Source organism: Hipposideros armiger, unplaced genomic scaffold, assembly GCF_001890085.2.
Source record: "Hipposideros armiger isolate ML-2016 unplaced genomic scaffold, ASM189008v1 scaffold_205, whole genome shotgun sequence".
NCBI classification, from domain to species: domain Eukaryota; kingdom Metazoa; phylum Chordata; class Mammalia; order Chiroptera; family Hipposideridae; genus Hipposideros; species Hipposideros armiger.
The window spans coordinates 1,669,370-1,689,791 of record NW_017731555.1 but is presented as its reverse complement, the minus strand read 5'-3'; the positions used below and the strand labels follow the sequence as shown (position 1 = coordinate 1,689,791).

The 20,422-nt window shown below is 35.3% G+C and overlaps 1 protein-coding gene across 3 annotated transcripts in view; it reads right to left on the bottom strand.

Moving 5' to 3' along the window:
- SP3 (Sp3 transcription factor) overlaps window positions 1-20,422 on the bottom strand; it is a 61,488-nt gene that overhangs the window by 7,509 nt on the left and 33,557 nt on the right. For all 3 annotated transcript variants that reach the window (XM_019653716.1, XM_019653717.1, XM_019653718.1), the window contains 2 exons: window positions 7,981-8,173; window positions 2,250-2,446 (listed from right to left, as the gene is read on the bottom strand). In XM_019653716.1, coding sequence (XP_019509261.1) covers window positions 2,250-2,446; window positions 7,981-8,173 — 390 coding nt within the window. The remainder of the gene's footprint in view (window positions 1-2,249; window positions 2,447-7,980; window positions 8,174-20,422) is intronic.

Sequence of the window (20,422 nt, the reverse complement as noted above, 5' to 3'; positions counted from 1 at the left end):
TGCTCAGCTCGGGCTGGACTCGAACCGCTGTTGCTCAGAGCTCAAACTCTTGAGCGAGCTCTTAACCAACTGAGCCACTCGGCCGGCCCTAAATTGGTTTCATTTTATGTCATTTCGCTTAAAATCTATTTCTAAGAACCTATCAGTGATGTTAAGTGAGGACACACTGTACTTCTGTAAAGAAAAGTATACTGTTTTTAGCTATATTTAAGACATTATTAACATGTAATATCCATACTAAACCTTCAATTCTTAAATTTAAATTCAAGTAACTACACTTCTCAATTAAAGCAAAGATGCAAGCTTGAGGTCCAATAACATTAGAGATGGCTACCTGACTTGATTTCAACTAGAATAATCAAGAACAAGCCATATTAATATATCATAATGTTAAAGTTAGTAAGACCATGATGCCTACATTTATTTCCCAACATAAATATTATTTTTAATACAAAAGACAGACTGAATTCTATTATATTGAAGGCCTACTGTGTAAGAGGAATACTAGAAGGCAAAAGATCAGCCTAAAAGGAATCTAGAGAGAAGTGAATCAATAGCCAAATCTAATATTTTCTTAATTTATTTTCTTTAAAATGTCTTACGTATCTCCTGTTCCAGCATCTCTACTCTAGGTGGGTCCTCATCGACCTCATGTCTAAATTATATGGCAATGACACCCTAGTCTTTCCCTCTCCAATCCAATAAATCAATGCCAGACAAATCTTCCTTAAATACTAAATTTTATTACAGTACAAAACTTCACCATTGTAATAAGTGGTACGGGAATGCAAGACTAACTTGCAGATAACTAGGATTGTGACTCAGTCCTACTTAACAGAAACGTATTATATAAAAATCTCATCTTCACTCATGTCAAATGGTCTCTCACCTCTTAATCACATACTATTACATTCTTCTGGGAAGGTATTTCCCAAAGTTCCTCTTGGAATATTAATCCTGAGATATTCCATGGCAAATGGCAAAATGATCAAAGATAGCTGGGAAATATAACACACACTACACCCTCCGATGCATAGTGCTTAACATCCAACTGAATATCCTAAAAAGTGCTGTCTTAAAGGTACATGTAGTAACCCTCTTTAACCCAGTGTTTTCCACACTTATTTGATCATAGGCCTTTTTTCTTTCCCCTTTTACAATGCTTTTTATATCTTGCTGATCAAATTTCACTGAGGAAAAAGTCTGTTATAGGACCATCTTAAGGTCTGCTATACCACCCCACTCCCCACCAATGCCTTATTATTCCAAGCAATAATGATCTCTGCCTCTGAGCGTACTCATCTCCTTTCTTATATTGTTCGTTGCAGTTACAAACAGCTCATTTGTCTACCTACCTGATGAGACAGAGACAAAAACAAGTGGAGCATCTAATATGTATACTACTAAATACGTCCCATTATTTTATGTAATATTTAAAGCAAATGTAGGTGTGAAACCAGAGTCAGAGACAGCATATTTGCTTAATCTAACATTTTAATTCAACTCTAGTAAGACTTCAAAATCCATAATGTCCATTTCACTAAGCTTCTTTTTTCTAAGCTCTCTAGGGAGTGTAAATACATTATATATTTTTCAATTCTTCAGTGTTGAGCATAAACTGATGAATGCCTTGATCATTACATGGTAGCAGGAGAAAACTTTCTCTAACTTATAGGATTCGGTCTGAGTTATTCCTAGGTCCATTTAATATAACCACCACCCAACCACACAAAAACAATTACATGAAAGAATCCTGACATCAATAATGCCTTGAATATTCCTCAATAAAATGTCTTTTCCTTACCTCACAAATATTAAAATGAGAAAAGGTGAAATGCCTAAATTCATAAGAGGAAAAGGAATTATTCTTTATTAAAGTGCTAAGTAAGAGGAAAAGAGAATAAGACAGATCAAAGAGTACAAGCAGACAACTAATTTAAAATGTAAATATAATAATAATAGTATAAATGTGGCTTAAAACATTTAATAGTCAAAATGACAAAAAAGCTAACTAAAAAAAAAAAGCTAACCAAAGTCTGCATAAAATAAAATGTTATTTTACAAAATAAGCCATACTGGCTTGTTTGGCATTAGTGTTTTTAAATTGGTGTTACTAAGGATAAAAATTTGATGTGATTGGTCATATTTTTTAAATTCAGCTCAGTAAGGTATGCTAAAAAACAAAAACTTCCAAGGTAGTATGTAGCCCTGTAACTCATTTTTGTCTGTTAAAAGTAAATATTAGTAACCTGTATGTGTTCTTCTGTGCCTCTGTAATTCATCACTTCGAGTAAATCTTTTACCACAGAACATCCAGTTACAAACAAAAGGGCGTTCCCCAGAATGCCAACGCAGGTGAGCTCTCAGATGTGAGGTCTTCCCATAGACTTTACCACATCCTGGTATATGACAAATGTGTTGCTTCTTTTTCCCAAGATTGGTACCTCTAAAAAACACACACAGAATAATATACACTCGCATGAAAATATTCAAATGGACATTACCACTTACATATCCCCATGCTGAATTTCAAATAGAAGACATTATCACCATGAGGTCAGTCAGAAACCAACATCATTTAAAATTAATTTAAATAAAAATGTATATATCTCAAACATAAAAGTTTTACATAATTTTACTCCAGAATTAATGCAATTGCTGTCCAAATGTAAATATGCTCAAGTATTATATAATTTAAAAGGACATTTCATATATAATATATAAGAAAGCCATTTATTATTCTGTCAGAATCATTCACAAATTCTATGCCATAGGTCCAATCTAATTTAGTTGTATGGGGAAACTAAATGCTCTACTCAAAATCATGATGCCAGCTAATTTAAAAAGTAAATAAACCAAGCATGAAGGCATAATCAATCAGAGGTACAATTAAAAGGTAGATAGGCACCTTAAGCAGACTTTAATTAACATGATTTAGGTATATTTATTCATGTATTTGTATGGCCACATGCTGAGTATACACTGGAGAGAGTCAAAGAAAAAAATCTGGACAAAGCTATCATCTTAGCTCCCTTAGCCTATATGAAATACATATAAATCAAAATTATCTTGACAGTTGAAATTCCCTTGATATTAACCATGCAAAGATACCCCAAATTATACATCAGAAATATAATAAAATACAGTTTCTCCACATCGCAAAATTTGACACTTGTTACATTTCAGTATTTGATACGAAGAACAGGGTTTGGGAGGTATGTGCTTAGATGGGTCAGAGGTATCTTAGCCTAAGCAAGAAGAAAAATTTTTTTGATTCCAGAACTGGTATTCAGATAGTATTAAACACTACTGAAAATATTAATATTCAAGCTTTAAAAAAAAATAGGCTAGTTACTGAATAAAAGTGAGTTTATAAAACAACATGACATTTTAGACTCAACAATTGTCAAAATCATATTATATAAATTTTGCAATGTTTCTCTGAGATTAGAAAAGGTACATTTAAGGAAACCCCCCAACTTCCCCTCCTCCCCCAATCTTAGTCTAGCTATAGCCTATAGACCTTCCATAAGCCTGAAAATCCTCTTGTACATAATACACCTATCGTTTTTCAAATTTTACTGGAAAAATGCATATTTCCCCACATGTATATTTTAATGTACTCACACTCAGTAGCATGTGAAATTGCCATAGGACAAACAGTGCTAAACGGTGCCGTGCTGGCTGTTAGATGCCATAGGTGTTCTGAACAGGGAGACATCAATGTGGGCTCCAGTAGTTAAGAAGGCTTCGTGGAGGAGGTGGGTAGGATTTAGATAGAAAGGAGGGAAGGCATTCCAGGCAGAGGAATAGCATAAGCAAAGACAAGGAGGAGTCATGCTGTTGTCTCAAGGGCAAGGACGTCATAATCTAACACAATTCTAGTTTCTGCTCCAGTCCACCCCCAATTTCTACAACTCTCTTCAAAGAGATGAGTTGAGTGAAACAGGCTTTTCTGGCTCACCTGCAATGCCAAAGTCTTAACCAAAGCCAATATTGTTTCCATTTAATTTAGCTTTTTAAGTTTCTTTTATTCTTAAATAGTCCTAATAAAAAGAGAAATGCTTATTGGCCACTGGTGTACAAACCAATTTTACATATTGTGTTCACCATAGCAATTTCACAAAGAACCCAATTCAGTGCACTGTTGTACTCATGACTTCTTGCCTCTCTTCTAAGCCTACCACTCAGGTGAATCAATGTGCTTTTATAAACTCAAAAGTGCTATTTTACTAACTTAGCAACATTTAGCTTGAGAACACTAACAAAGCATATGAATGTAACATATTACAGCAATAAATCTGGGTTCTCAAAGAACCAAGAAGCTAGAGAAAGCCATTTAAAGATATTCCTCATTATTAAAGATATTCCTCATTTATAAGGAAATGAGAACTGTTCATTGTTTGGAAATGGGACAGGCATCTAAGAAAGGAAAAAATGGAGACAGAGGAGCACACAAATATATAATTTAAGGGAAAAGCTCAATACTCAGATCCAAGTTTCCATTTAAAAGGGAAATTTTATTCCAGATAAGATCTAGATATGCTAGATGTTGATTTATGACATGTGATATAAAGAAAGGAAAAGAACTGAAGTAAATTTCTCAACAAACTTCAGGTAATAAAAGATTTAGCCATAAGTATTCTTGATTTTCATAATCATTCAGCTAATACTTACTATATATCCTGAAAAAACTAACTATTTTCTATTTCTGCTATTCTTGAGTGCCTAAACGTGTTGCAAATAATTTTATAATGGCAAGACACAAAATAAATAAAAAAGGTAGAGGGATTATGAAGTTACATAAATCAAGCCTTTCTTTTGCTTGGGATGGGAGAAACAGGACACAAACTGAAATACTGACAAAGAAAACAGATTTTGCAAAATAATTTAATTTTTGGAATATGGTTTGATGTTTAATACACACAAAACCTGTAATGATGCCTTTAGAATTTATTTCACTTTATTAGAACTATTTGTCTCTTTCCATTAGAGTAAAAAGTTTCTGAAGGCTAGTTCTGCTTAATATTGGCTAAGTGCCCAAATGAATATTATTTTTTACATTAATTATATCTTATACCTTGCTCAGAAGGGTAAAAAAAAGAAATTTAGTTCTCCAAAGATGCCACCTTATACATTTTTTTTTTTTAAAGAATATGGCTGAGGGAAAAAAGGCCAATATTCTAATATTTTTAAGTGCCACCTAACTCACCTTTGCAGGACACTTTGGAATATCTTGGATTTACTATATATGTTATGTTTTTATTAGATGCAATTTTCAATGATACAACTGTGCCTACCATATATATACTACTAGCTGAATTCTGTTCAAAGGATATCTAAGAAACAATAGTTTTTATTCTAAAGAACTTCAACTCTGATTGCTTAGAATAAGTTATTCTAAAATCTCATGAAACTTCTAGAAAAAAATGTGTTTTTATAATCCTTAGGATAAGGAAGATTTTTAATAGCATGATAACAAGGCATCTTATAAAGACTAACCAACTAAAACTTCTGTGCTTATAAAAGGTTGCAAACTTTAAGTGATGAATCTCATTCTTTACTTGTGTAACAATGCATTTTGCTGACAGAAAAGTTGAAAGGCAATGTAAAACCAGAAAAATCATCTGCATATATGACAGTTAAACACGCAAATTAACAGATTCAAAAAAAGACAAACAATTCACAAAAGAAATTTTAAAATGGTAAAATACCAAAAAATGTTCTAGCTCACAAAGTAATAAAAAAATATACTAAAACAATATTGAGGTATTATGTTTCATATGTCAGGTTTTAAAAAGGTTTGAAAAAATGATAAAGCCATTATTGGCAAGGGTGTAGGAAAGCAGATAGTCTCGTACACCACTGATGGAAGTATAAATTGATGCAGCATTTCTAACAGACAATTAATTCCCTTTGATACAAGAATCCCATTCTACCAACTTACACTAATGAAATAATCAGACAAATGTGCAAAAAATGTATGTATAACGATTAGAATGACAATAAACTCTAAAAAAAAAGAATGCTAAATTCCTATGCATCCATACAATTAGACTACTACACAGCCATAAAAAAAAAATGATGCAGACTCTTTACAGGCTTGGAAATATGGTCACAAAAATTTTCAAAATAAGAGCAGACATGTAAAACAGTGAGCATAAGATGATTCTACTTCAAAATACATGTAAAGTGTCACAACAGTTATCCTGAAGTGGGGTAGGATTTTGGTATTCTTTTAATACTCTTCTATATTTCTGAATTTTTATGAGCATGCATTAAATAAATATGTATTTTTAAAATTTTCATTTTAAAGAATAAGTAAAACAGGCCAAACCTTGACCCTCAATTAGATCTGACTTTCATAAACAATTATCTTCAAAGTTCCTCTAAAAAGGTGAGTACATTTCAGAAGTTATTGCCTAACTAGAATTCCACTTACTTATATAAATTGACCAAAGTATTTCAAAGAATAACATTTCAAACAACTGAATAATTACCAGTAAATACAAGTATCTAAGTTATCAGATGCAGTAGCAAATCCACTTGGGAGGCAGTACAGTGTAGTAGTAAAGCTCTGGATTAATAAACTGGGCCCAAATCCCTGTTGTGTGTGCTCTTACAGGTAACTCACAACCTCTCTGTGCTTCACCTATAAGACTGTCTAGAGCTCTCAATGTTGGCAGTTATTATTCATTACTATTTTTGCAAATGGGCTGACCAATACTCAAATCAACTAATAAGACTGATTCAAAGGCAGATAGAAAGTCTATTAGATTAAGCTCATTAACTATATTAACAGTATTTTTGGTCTATTTAAATACTGCATTTCTAAGAAAGGTACATTAAGGACTTTCACTATGACTGGGGATTTGGTTGGTATGTCTTTAAGAGTTCTATCAGTTTTTACTCTATAATTTCAAAGTTGTGGGGAAAAGATACGATGGCTATTAAATCTTCTGGTGAAAACTTCATATTATTAAGAAATATACCTCTGTCTACCCATTTGATGATTTTCACTTTAATTCTACCTTGCCTGATAGTAACATTGCTATCCCAATTTTCTTTTTGCTAACATTTGCTTAATAAATGTTTTTCCATCCGTTTATCTATCTTTAGCATTCCTGTACCAATTTATTTGAGGTGTTCCTTATAATAAACATAAGACGGGATTCTGTTTTTGAAGTACAATCTGAGTCTTAATCTCTTAATTACTAAGCTTAATCCATCCCTGTTTAATTACTGATCTGTTTTGAGTTTATTCCTGTCATATTACTGTCTTAATGTTTATTTTTTAAAACAGAGTTGAAATATTAGTTCTATTTTTTTTAATTCCACCATTAAAGTTTATCATTCATTTCTGTTGAAAATGGAAATGCTTATGCTTATCAACTATTTCTGAACTTCTTAGGTTTGTACAACTGCCATTCTCAAGCTAAGAATCAACTTATTATCTGTATTTAGGCAGATCCCATGGCGAGTTTGTAAATAGACTAATTTCTGGTATGGGCCTGTTAAATGGCATCTGTTACATTGTTTTTTGTTTGTTTGTTTTAAAGCAAAGTAAGTAATTTTAGTTTTTAAAAGGATGTTTAGGGCCTTTTGAGCTTCTTATGGTCGGCCTGCTCCAAACTCTTTGGAGTGTACTTTCTCTTCTAATAATGGCTCTTAAGCCATTCTCTACTGCTCGGGCCCACTTCTACTTCTTTGAAATGTACTTTTTCTTCTAATAAACTGCTTTTTTACCACTTAAAAAAATAATAATAAATAAAAAATTAAAAGGGTGTTTCAGCCTGAAATTTTGTTTCCATATATTTTGTTCTCTTAACTTTTTCTGCCACAATCATACAGACATAAACACAAAATGATCATGTAATGAATAATATCCCATTAAGTGACATGGCATGCAGTATTTCAAAACTTAGGGTGATGATATTAGCAGTCTTAAAAAAAATAAGAATATGTTTCATGTGTGCATACCTCCCACCACCTTCTTTACAGTTGGGACAGGTGCAAGCTACCCTCCGAAGTCTTTTTCCTTCTTGATGTTGTTGGTCCCCTTCTTCATCTACCACCTGTACTCTTAAGTGTGTTAGATCATTGGTATTCAAAGTAGAATCACCACTGAGCTGCCACTCTTCAGGATCAGGTTCTTCTTCCTTGATCCTAATATCTAAAGAAAAGAAACAAATACAGATGAGAAGCAGCCCATTGGCCCAAAAAAGCAGCATGAGATCTGAGCCTCACTAAACTGAATACTGTGTAAAAGTAAAAAATTATCTGATTGTGAAGCATAATCACTGCTCCTTGTTGTGGCTTATTCTTTCAAAACAATCTATTTTATTGTAAATATCAGAGATTGAGCCAAAAAGGAAATAAAGCCAGCATGAGAGCTTGCTTTTTAAAAATTCATTAAGAAAAACAAGTAATTTCTTTTGAGCAAGTTGAGTCATAAACAACTTGAAACATTATAATTGGTTGATTATAATCAATAAATCCAATGGTCAATTCAGATTGGAACAAATACTAATACCTTAAATCTCTCTTCCACAACCTGTCAATTATGCCTATCTACAGGTACTATGTGAATGCAAAAATAAAGAGCTTTTCACTTAAAACTGTTACTCACAAACTTAAGTTTTAAAGTCAATCATTCGTGAAATATCTAGGCTGGCCACAACATCACTGTGGAAGGAGGTATAGAAGTATGAGAGACAGTTTCAACGAGTTTTATTATTAACCAGGCTGGGAAACAAAATGAACAATGGTGCGGAAGAGTGAATATGGCAGAAAGTTATGTCATTACTCAGCAGAGCTAAACATCTTTATTTATATGAGTAATGATACAACATCATTTTCTACTAGAAACTAAGAAGGTTTGTTGTGGTTTTTTTTTTAAATCTCAGTAAACGGATTCTTTTTTAAAGAAATAATACATGACTTACAAAAAACAATATAAAACCATCTTCGGTAAAACAAATTCCCACAAATTTTTATTCTGATTTATGTAAACTAAAAGTCTTAATGAAAATTTATTATTTTGGATCTATATTAATCACTAATAATTGGGCCACAAATGCCTAAAAATATCAAATGTACCTAATAATACTTAATAACTCCTGAATGTTGGTCAAATTAGACTGTAACCAACAAGACAAATGGCTCAAACAGCTTAAAACTAGTTTACTTTATCAGAATACCCACAACCAAGAATCAAGGGGTAAATGGGAAGAGAGGGGCTCTCGCATGGGCAACAGGGTAGATGGTGGTGGCAATCACGGACACAGGCAACAACGGAGAAAGTCCAGGTGGAAGTAAACAAGGACAGTTAATGAGTTCAAGGTCGAAGGTCATGGAGTCCATAAACTGTCTGTAAGACATACAAGAAAAAAAAGCTAGACCTACCAGTCTGGATCTCAGAAAGAGGCACGTGCTAGAGATATAGAAGTTCACAGTATATATACAACTAATAGAGTCCATCCAAGGAAGGAGGTTAAAATCACTCAAGGATTATGAGTATGTAGAATGAGAAGAGAAAGTGGCCTATGAGGAACCCAATATTTAACAGGTAAATAGGTAGGAACCTGCAAAGGAATGAATGAATGTGTTTCCAGAAAAAGAAGTGGTGAACATCAAATACTGCAGACAAATCAAGAAAGAAACTGACTTAAAAAAGTAGACAAGTAAGAAAGTACAATACTTAACAAGTATAGTTAAGCTTTAAGTCTGGCTCGAGAAAGAGACAGAAACATGGCAGAGGCTAAAGGGGACCAAGGAAGAGAGATGGAGAGATGAAATGTTTTGTTTTGAAAGACAGAAAAGACTTGAGCATGTCTAAATGCTTATGAGAAAGATCCATTATAGAGGGAGAAAGTGAAAACACTGGTGTGAAGTCCTAAGAAGTCAGGAGAAGGAGATGACCCCAGAGCACTTACAGGTTTAGCTGATGGAGTACACAGCCACTTACCTCTTCCTCTGTTACACAAGGAAGAGCTACTATGTGCCACGAACAGTACAGAGGGAATGTGATGGCTGGTAATTAAGGGGAAATCGGTTTCTACTTCCTCATTGAAATAATGACATAAGAATCAGATATGTGTAAAATTCCTTCAGATAAACAACATAAATGAGTGCTAACCTGTTTATAATCATTATCACAAAACATTTACATACTTGCACAAATATTACAGTATTAGCTTTTATAATCTAAATAAAAGACATAGCAAGCATATGGATATCACATATCCAGAGTTGGTTGATTTTAAGTCCATAAAACAACGAATTTTAGCAAATGTTTTTAAAGCTGCGCATCTTACATTATTTGTGACAAGATAGCAGGAAAAAAGGACAAAATACTAATATCAAGAATTGAAATTGGAATGGAAATTGGGGGCCGGCCCAGTGGCGTGTTGGTTAAGAGCTGGCTTGGGACGCCAGAGGGCCCCGGTTCGGATCCCACATATGAGGGTCAGTGACACTGCCCTCTACAGCTAAGATGCTGAACAACCTGGAGCTGGGCTGCTGTGAGGCAACGGCGTAGGCTGCAGCCTCTGCTGCAGTGGGTTGCCATGGGCTACCGTGTGTAGCCAGCAGCCAGCGTGAGCGGCCATCCAGAAGCCGGCCACTCATCTGCCTCGCCTGGGAAGAGCGCAATGATGGCACCAACTTGGGCTAGTGAAGCAACGTCCTCCACAACTAGACTAAAGAACAAAAGGACAGCAACTTGTCTGTTCCCCTTCCCCCAATTCCCCAATAAAAATCTTTTTAAAAAAATAATAAAAAAATAAAAGAATGGATATTGGAATCTCAAAAACTGAATGAATGAGCAAAGTAAACAGAAACAGTCTCAGAGATATAGAGGAACAACTGATGGTTACTAGTTGGGAGGGGGTGGGGATGAGGGAGAATAGGAAGGGATTAGACAGCATAAATAGGTAACTACAATACTGCCACAGGGATATGAAAGATAGTTAAAAATATATAATTAATAATATTGTAAATATTTTGTAGGGTGTCAGATGGTCATGTGTCTTGTTAAGGAGACCACTTCAAGGATGGGGTAGAGGCTTGATCACCGCACTGCACACCGAAGCTGATGTTGTATAATACTGTATGTCAGCTATAAGTGAATATATATATATGGTCACGGGACATGGAGTATAGTGTGGGAGTGGAGTCAAGGGAATTGCAATAGATATGTGTGATATGGGGGGAGTGGGGCAGCGGATTGGGGGAGGGGGTTGTCACTTTGAGGGATAAAACGTATACTATTGCACTGTGTTGTACACCTGAAACTAATTTTAAAAAATGTTTATTTCACAATAAAAAAATAATAAAAAAAGAATGGATAAAGGTATCTAGAAGATTTAAAGACAACAAAAAAAGCAATTGATGGAAGAGGGCAACCTTACTGAGGGGATGAAGATACTATAGGACATTCCTGCTCCTATTGCTAATTCTCTAATTGGAACCTACAAAATATGTTTAAAGAATGTGTCATGGACATGGATAGTGACAAGTTAGTTTTCTTTCTCATTGAATACAAATACAACATAGGCACATAGAGCTTAACATGTCTAAATTGAACACATCTTGTCCACCCGTCAAAACTTTTTGTGCCACCCTCAGTTAACAGCATTACAAGCCACCTAATTGCTCAAACTATCTACACTTCAGATTGAGTCCTGTCAGTCCATCCCCAGCCTCTCATCTCTCTTTTGCCAACCCATCTTTTACACAACTTCCAAAATTTTCTTCCTAAGTAAAAATTCAATGGCATCACTTTCCTGATTTAATACTTACACTAATTCCTTATTTTCTCTAGTATAAAGTCCAAACTCATTGACTTGGTATTCAAGAACCTTCTCAATCTGGCCCTAACCTGTTCTTTCAACTTCAGTGTTAATACACTGACATTCTCATAAATTTCAGAACACATGCCCTTTCTTACCGCCACACCCTTGTTGTGCCTTTTGCCTGGACTGTTTTCTTGCACTTTCCTTTTTCATCTAACTAACCTCTGCTTATCCTTTAAGACTAGTTCAAATATCATCTCCTTTATACATGCCTATGAAGAATTAAATATATTTATGGCTCATACATCCCTTTAGATAACGAATGCTTCCACTCAAAAGTGCTCAGGTAATACAACCTGACTAAATGAACAAACCTTTCCTAAGGAGGAGCTTCCATTATAGGTAATAATCCACCTGAAAAGACTCTGCCCTCTACTTTTCTATGCTCCATCTATCTGCAAATACATAAAGAGAAGATTTTTATGAGATTAAGAGTCAGTTCATATGCATAGGACCACAAAATGCTCACTAAAGACAATAAATTAACTGCCCAACAAGTGTTACACTCAATTTTTAATCATTTCACTTGTTCATACACATCAGGGATATTTTAGAATCTTAATCATAAAATCAATTAATCTCGTAAATCCTAAATAATTCCCCTTTGTCAACTGCATACCAATTAATTACAAACACCTTAAAAATAAGTTTTCAGTACTAGACAGTCAAGTTTACATCTTCCTCAATATCTTAGCATAGGTGATAAGAAAATACTTTTTACTGTGCTGTATCAGTATCCAATGTGGTCCCCAGTTATTCTTAGAAATCTACTAAGACTCAGGGGAAAGGGAAGTAATAATCCATCAAAACCTCATAAAAGTATTAAAAGGTACTCAATATTATTAAATATTAAGAAAATTAAAATTAAAATCACAATGAGGTATCCCACACACCCACCAAAATGGCTAAAATTTTTAAAACAAATGAGGCAACTTGTTGGCAAAACAGTGAAACAACTGAAAACTCTCCCACACTGCAGGTGATGTGTTAATTGGTATAACTACTTTGGAAAATCTTTTGACTATTTTCTAAAGCTAAACCCATGCATACCCTATAACCCAAGCAATTTCACTCCAAGAGAAATGTGTACAAGACACCAAAAGTACAAAACTTCACCCTAAACTGGAAACAACTTATATCCACTAGTATTGAAATGGAAAACAAATCATGATATATTCGTACAATGGAATATGTTAAAACAATGAAAATTAACAACTTATAGGCAATATGAATGAATGTCGTAAACGTAACTTTAAACAAAAGAAGCCAAATACACACTATGTATAGATACAGATATAAATTCCATTTATATAAAGCTCAAAATGGGGAAAACTACTCTATAGTGTGCCTACCTTTAAGTGGGTAATTGACTGTGTTACTGGTAATACACCCTTTCTTGATCTGGGTGGTAATTTTTCCGTTGTGTTCACTTTGTAAAAATCAATCAAGTTATACACATATGATTGGTACATTTTTCTGAATGTATATTATACATTAATATAAAGATTATTCTAAAGAAGAAATTGTTAAGTAATCTATAAGAAATCACTTAGGAATTCTGTTAGACACTCAATGTTCATCTTGTGTTGTGGCCTCATCTCTAGTTCCTATATAATCAACTAGCACCTTCCCCCAACATAGGAATATAAAAAGGAAAAGAAAAATAATTTAAGATGAGTGTGCTCCAAAAATTATGTTCATAATTTGAAGTTCCGAATATAGTATTATTCACTCAACAAATATGTGAATGACTATGTGTTGGTTGGTCTCTGCTCTAGGTTCTAAAGATAAAACAGTTAAGAGTTAAGTTCATGCCTTTATCAAGATTATTTTTTAATTGGGAGAAGATAAACAATACAGAGTGTTTTATGTGGTGGTTAAGTGTTACAGGAAAAAAGTATGGTAAGGAGGAACAAGAAGTCAAAGGAGGGAAGCAATTGTTATTTTAAATAGAGTAGTCAGAGAAAGCTTTGGCAATATGGTGACATTTGACTCCTTAAGGAGGTAAAGGAGCAAGCACGGTGGGGTCAAGTATTCCAGGCAAAACGAAAAGCAAGTCTGATGTACGCTTGGTGGGTTCAGGGAAAAGCAAGAAGGCCTGTGTGGCTAAAAAGGAATGAATCTAGAGAAAGAACAGTAATAATAGTTAACATGGCGAGAAGAGGGGTACTCATAAGCCATTATAAGGGTTTTACATTTTATTCAGAGAGAAGCCACTGAAGGATTAAGAGTAAAGGAGTAAATATTAAGGAGTAAGAGTAAAAGAGTAAATATTAAGAGTAAAATATAATTTAAATTAAAATAAATTAATTAAATTAATTAATTAAAATAAATTAAATTAAAATAAATAATTAAATTAAGGAGTAAGAGTAAAAGAGGAAATATTAAGAGTAAAATATAATTTAAATTACATTTTATTAAAATAAATCCAGGATCACTGGATGCTGTATTAAAGAGACTGCTGAGAGGCAAGGGCAGAGATAGGGCGACTAATTAAATTAGGAGGCTACTACAATTATCAAAACGAAGACAGCAGCCTAAAACTAGTGTTGATGAGGAAGTGCTAAGGAACGGTCAGAGTCAGGAAATATTTTGTAGGTAGAGTCAGACATTTGATAACAGATTCAAGAACAGGGTTTTATGTGAGATGAAAAAACAAGAAAGGAGTTAAGACAATTCCAAAGTTTTCATCCTGAGCAACTACAAAGATGTTGCCATGAACCTGTGATAGGATAGACTGAAGGTAGAAAAGATTATGGGAGGGGGTGCCAATCAGGGGCCCATTTTTGGATATGAAGTATTGAAGTGCCTATGAAATATCCAAATGATGCTGTTGATTAGGCAGTTTGATGGGTCTGGAGTTCACATAGAAGCATGGCTCACAAATATAAATTTGGGCATCGTCAGCATGTATACGACTGGTTGGTTACTGAGAGTCAAGTGGAATGGGAGGGGGGGAGGTATAGGAAGAAACACTGGGGCACTTCAAGTTAACAAGTAGAGAAGATTTAAAAGAATCAGCCAGTGAGATAGGAGAAAACTAGTGTCCAGAAGCCAAGTGAAGAAGCTACTTCAAGAACATAATTAGAGGTGTCAAACACTTGAATAAGTCAAGTAAAATGAGGACTGAGTAGTGACTTTTGGATGTACAACTCTCTCCATCCCCCATCACTTAGGCCACCACACTTATCATGCCTTCTAATGTGTATCTTCCAAGCCAGTTTTAAACTTGGAATTCAGCCAGGATTGTCAAAACTGTATATGAACAGTAGATAAATTGGGCCTAACAAAAAGAATCTGAGGCTTCTCCTAAGAAACCCAAACACCAAAAAATGAAGATGGCCACAAGTGCTGTACTAGCTTCCAACACAGAGACTTTCAAACTGTTTCCTAAAGGACCCTGTGTCAGCAGAGATGACGACTAACTGCATGGGGTCCCAGGTACTCACGTAAATCAGAGCAGCCTCATAAGATCAGTTTTATACACTGGGGTTCTATCTGAGACTACTCTAGCACTGGACTGAAACTGACGTAGCTGCCACTGCTGTTATGAGGTGGCGGATTGGGGGAGGGGGGTTGTCACTTTGAGGGGTGAAAAGTATAACTATTCACTGTGTTGTACAGCTGAAACTAATTTTTAAAAATGTTTATTTAACACAAAAATAATAATAATGGTTTGGAGGTTTTTTCCCTTACCCCCTCATTTAAAAAAATACTTCCTTTAAACAAAAGATTCCCTTTCCTCAATACTGTGTTAGAAATGCATATTATTTTCCCTAAGGATTATTCACAACACTTTCTGTGGATTCTCAACAATATTAGAGTTGCTATCACCAGAAATAGGAAACAGTGCTTTAAATGATCCAATAAACCACACCTATGTATAGCTTTGAACAGTTATTTCTAGTTATAATGTTACAAGTTTCATTGTGTTCTAATTTCTTCTGTGCCTTTTACCTACATGATCTCTTTGCCATATATAAAAGGGACTTAGTCATTGTGTAAGCTACTATTATATTAAGGAGTATAAGCCAAAAAGTTGTATCTTGGCAGTTTTAGAATGTGTACATTTTCTTTTGCCCTCAAATTTCAATGTATTCAATTCATTCAGATGCCTCTGAAGGGCTCTCTGCTCTGGGGCTGGGGGATGCTCTGACTGATCACTGAAACAAGTTTCTCAGTCCAGTGTTCTCTGTGCATCTTGGCTCTGTCCTCCAGGAGGTTTTTCCTTGTCTGTTAGTTACCCTCCACCACAAGGGAAATGGACAGTTGTGTGCCTCCTTGGCTAAGCAGAATTCTCAGCCTGCTGGTAGAAGGTTAGGAGGCTGGAACCAAGAACACTCTCTCTCAAGCAGTTACACTTTTTCCTCCATTTGTGATTTCTTTGGTTATACAACTCCCTAAAAAACTTAGAAGGCTTCTTATCTGTTTGATTCTAGCCAGTTCCAAGTGACATACCTAGAACCACAGCTTTTTTCTAGATATGTCTCTTAGAGTTACTACATTTCTTTGCTTTCTTGCCCCGTGAGACTGTGTGTTAATTTCTCTCTACTTAATTTTGAGTACCTTGGGCTTCCTGGCTTTCGTAAGAAATCCATACCTTTAGTCTCTTTTCCCTAACCAAATTGAAAGGCACCACTCTCCTAGTAGACCTTTACTCTAAGTCACCTTAATCCATTCAGATGTTTTAACAATGAGTGATTTAGTTATAACCTTGGCTGGATCCTTGCCATGAGACTGAGTTTAACTATCTGCTCAAAAGGCTTCTTGGGGGCCGGCCGAGTGGCACGTTGGTTAAGAACTGGCTTGGGGGCCGGCCGAGTGGCACGTTGGTTAAGAACTGGCTTGGGACACCAGAGGGCCCCAGTTCGGATCCCACATATGAGGGCCAGTGACACTGCCCTCCACAGCTAAGATGCTGAACAACAGCTCAACCTGGAGCTGGGTTGCCGTGAGTCACCGGCGAAGGCGTAGGCTGCAGCCCCTGCTGCAGTGGGTTGCCATGGGCTACCGCGTGTAGCCAGCAGCCAGCGTGAGCGGCCAGCAGCCGCAGTGAGTGGCCGTCCAGAAGCCGGCGACTGATCTGCCTCGCCCGGGAAGAGCGCGCAATGATGGTGCCAACTTGGTTGTGAGGCGACGTCCTCCACAACTAGACTGAAGAACAAAAAGGACAGCAACTTGTGTTCCCCTTCCCTCAATTCCCCAATAAAAAACAATCTTTAAAAAAAAAGGCTTCTTGGTTTCATTTCTTACTGATCAAAGGTGAGAAGCAGTTGCTTCCTCCAATCCTAGAAATCCCAAATTTCTGGACTCCATTGCTTCTCATTCCTACTTGCAAACCAGTCAATTATTTTCTAGCTCATCTCTCTTACTCATATATCTTGTCAAATGGAGTCAGCATCAGCTAAAATACAATGTTTTCAAACCTCATCCCCTAAAGTTACAAATACATTGGGTACATTACTCGCTTTCCAATTTACTGCCAAATGATTCTCTGCATTGCAGCTTCCCAGCCTCTAGTATCAGTTTCTTTGCTGTCTGATCCTTCAGCCAGTGTCACATTTAAGGTTTTTTGTTAGAACACCCTACTTGTATGAATTTTGATTTTAGTCAAGATAGGCTGCATAGGTACTGCCCGAGAGATATATAATGCAAGTCACATGAGTAACTTTAAATTTTCTAGCAGTCACATTAAAATGGTAAAAAGAAGCAGTGAAATTAATTTTAGTAATATATTTCATTTAACCAATATACCCAAAATAATCACATTTCAACCTGCAATCAATATAGAAATTATTGAGTTATTCTACATTCTTTTTTTTTTGTTCATACTAAATCTTAAAAAATCCAGTTTGTATTTTATACTTAATCACATCCTAATTCAGTCTAGCCACATTTCAAATGCTTAACGGCATCATAGAGTTAGTGGCTACCTTACTGGACCATACAGGCAGGGTAAAATTAATTTGCAGTAGCAAGCAACCTCTGAAATCTCAGTAGCTTAAAACAAAGGTTCATTTTTTTATTCATGTCCATCAGAGGTTAGCAGAGGTGTACTGCATGCTTTCCTCATTTAGGGAATCAAGGTGGTAGAGCAGTCACGATGGCATACATAGTTCATTGGCCAAAGCAAGCTACACAGCTACGCCCAACCTGGTTTGTTTGCCCAGAAAGAAAACCAGAAGAAATATCAGGTAGATGGCACTCTTGACTACCATATCCATTTTTAAATCACAATTTAAAACTTTCAAAGTATGTCTTCAAGGTAGTGTATCTTTTAAATTTTCCTTTTTCCCCCAATATACACCTACTTCAAAAGCAAACAAAATGATAAAAGTGGTAAACTACATTTGACCCTTGAACAACATGGGTTTGAACTGCATGGGTCCACTTATGCGCAGATTTTTTTCAATAAAGACTGTAATGTATTTTCTTTACCTTTTACTTTTCTCTAGCTTATTTTACTGTAAGAATACAGTATATAATACATATACAAAATGTGTTAATTGACTATGTTATTGGTAAGCCTTCTGGTAAACAGTAGGCTATTAGTAGCTAAATTTGGGGGGAGTCAGAAATTATACACGGATTTTAACTGCACCGGGGTGGGGGTGGGGGTGGGGGTGTCTATCCCCTGTGTTGCTCAAGGGTCAACTGTACTGCTACTACTCACTAGTTGAAATAGGAACTCTAAGACAAGAGTAGTTTCTTTACTATGGAACATAATCTTTTTCTTCAACAAAGTTTCTGAAGATTTGTTTGGTAAGAGCAATTGAAAAGATGTGAATAGAGTTCAAACACCATTCCTTTTACTTCGTTTTAGCAAACAAGTACTTCAAATCCTCTTTAATTTCTCTTATCAAGCCTTTCCAAGGACTGCTGCTGCTGAAACAAGTACAGGCTTAAGGAAAATCAAATAGAAGAGGGAAAGGGCACATTTATTCCTCAAAAGTGGGGTAAAACAGAGGAAAATGAAGAGGGAAATAATATCAAAACTAAAGGTATTTTTACCATTTTTCACAAAGATTTCCTCACTGCCTTTATAAATTAACTTTCTGCCATTTAACACTATAACATAAAAATCAATGGCCTATTTATTTATCCAAAATATAAGGAATTACTTCAAAACATAAGCTTTACTTTCACATGTCTAAGGCTAAAACAAAACCCCTTTCTTCTAAAAGGGGTTTAATTCTAATTTAATGCTTAAATTCTATCCTACCTTCACTTAAGCATCCAAAGAATTTTAGCATATTAGAGGACCCAAGATAATGGCTGGATTACATGAAGTATTGGGAATTAAGGAGTATCCCAATGAGATATATAATTGGTAGGCAATAAAAAAAGTTTCACAAGGGGCTTATGTAAATAAAACAGCAAATTTTGCTAAGGGAATAAATGTACTGGTGTATACGTGTGGACTGGTTTCACACAGCAGTTAATCCCTCCCTACAAAATCTTTGTTTTGAAGTTGGGTGTTTGAACTTCTTATGAATCTAGGATAAAATAAACTATTTTAAATAAAGCAGAAGTGATAATGTCTCAAGCTTGATAAGCAATCCATGTAGATGCTTTTCTAAGAGAAAAATAAGACAAAACCAAATCCCAACGAATAAAACAAACAAAACCAAAACTAAACGAGTCCAAACTAAACTTTCCGATGCCTGATATCAGAAGACAAAAAAAAAATACCTGTTTTCCTGCTATCCAGAGAAATATATTACCCACTAAAACTTTACAATCCTAAAAGAGTATTTTAAAAATGGTAATACACACGCTCACGCGCGCACACACATTTTCCTGCATGTTTTATTGATGCTAATAGGGTAGCTCATTTATAGTTCCCATCCCCCAAAATCTTCTAAAACATCTTCCTTTTAATAAAAATTTATAATTCTCTTGTTCAGTTTATCTACTTGCATGACTTCAATTATGTCTATCACCTCTATTCTACAGAATTTCAGTCCTTGGCCTGAGTTCAGTCCTCTATTTCTACCACCAACCATCATTTCAACCTAGCTCCACAAATTCATCCACTAAAGCTGGTATCCCTTTGCCTGCTCCAGATCAGTTTCCCTTCCCAACTATGCCAATGACATGACCTTTTTTTAAAACAAGGACTCAGCTTTTATTCCCAGTAGCTAATCACCAAGTCTTGTAGATTCATCTTTTAACATGGGTAGCATTCTTACTTCCTTTATCCCTGTTTAACTGAAATAGCCTACCTTCTTTAGTGCTCGTTTCGTCCCCTTTCAATCTATTCCTGATATACATCTTCCAAGCACTGATTTATTCATGTTATTCATCTGTTCAAAAAACTTCAAGGGCTCCTTAAGTTAAAAATATTAAAATCCTCACCAGTAGTACTCAGTGCTCTCCACTCTCTTACCTAAATGTGTCCTATCAGCCACTAGTCCTAGTCCCCAACCAACATCCCAGCCCTCTCTACTCATGGTATTACAGCATTTCACAAAGTGTTCCTTACAATTAACCCAATGAAATATCCCTAATCTCTAGAGCTATATAATATAAAAAAGAAAAAGGATGCTGTTTCCTTCCCTTAAAAA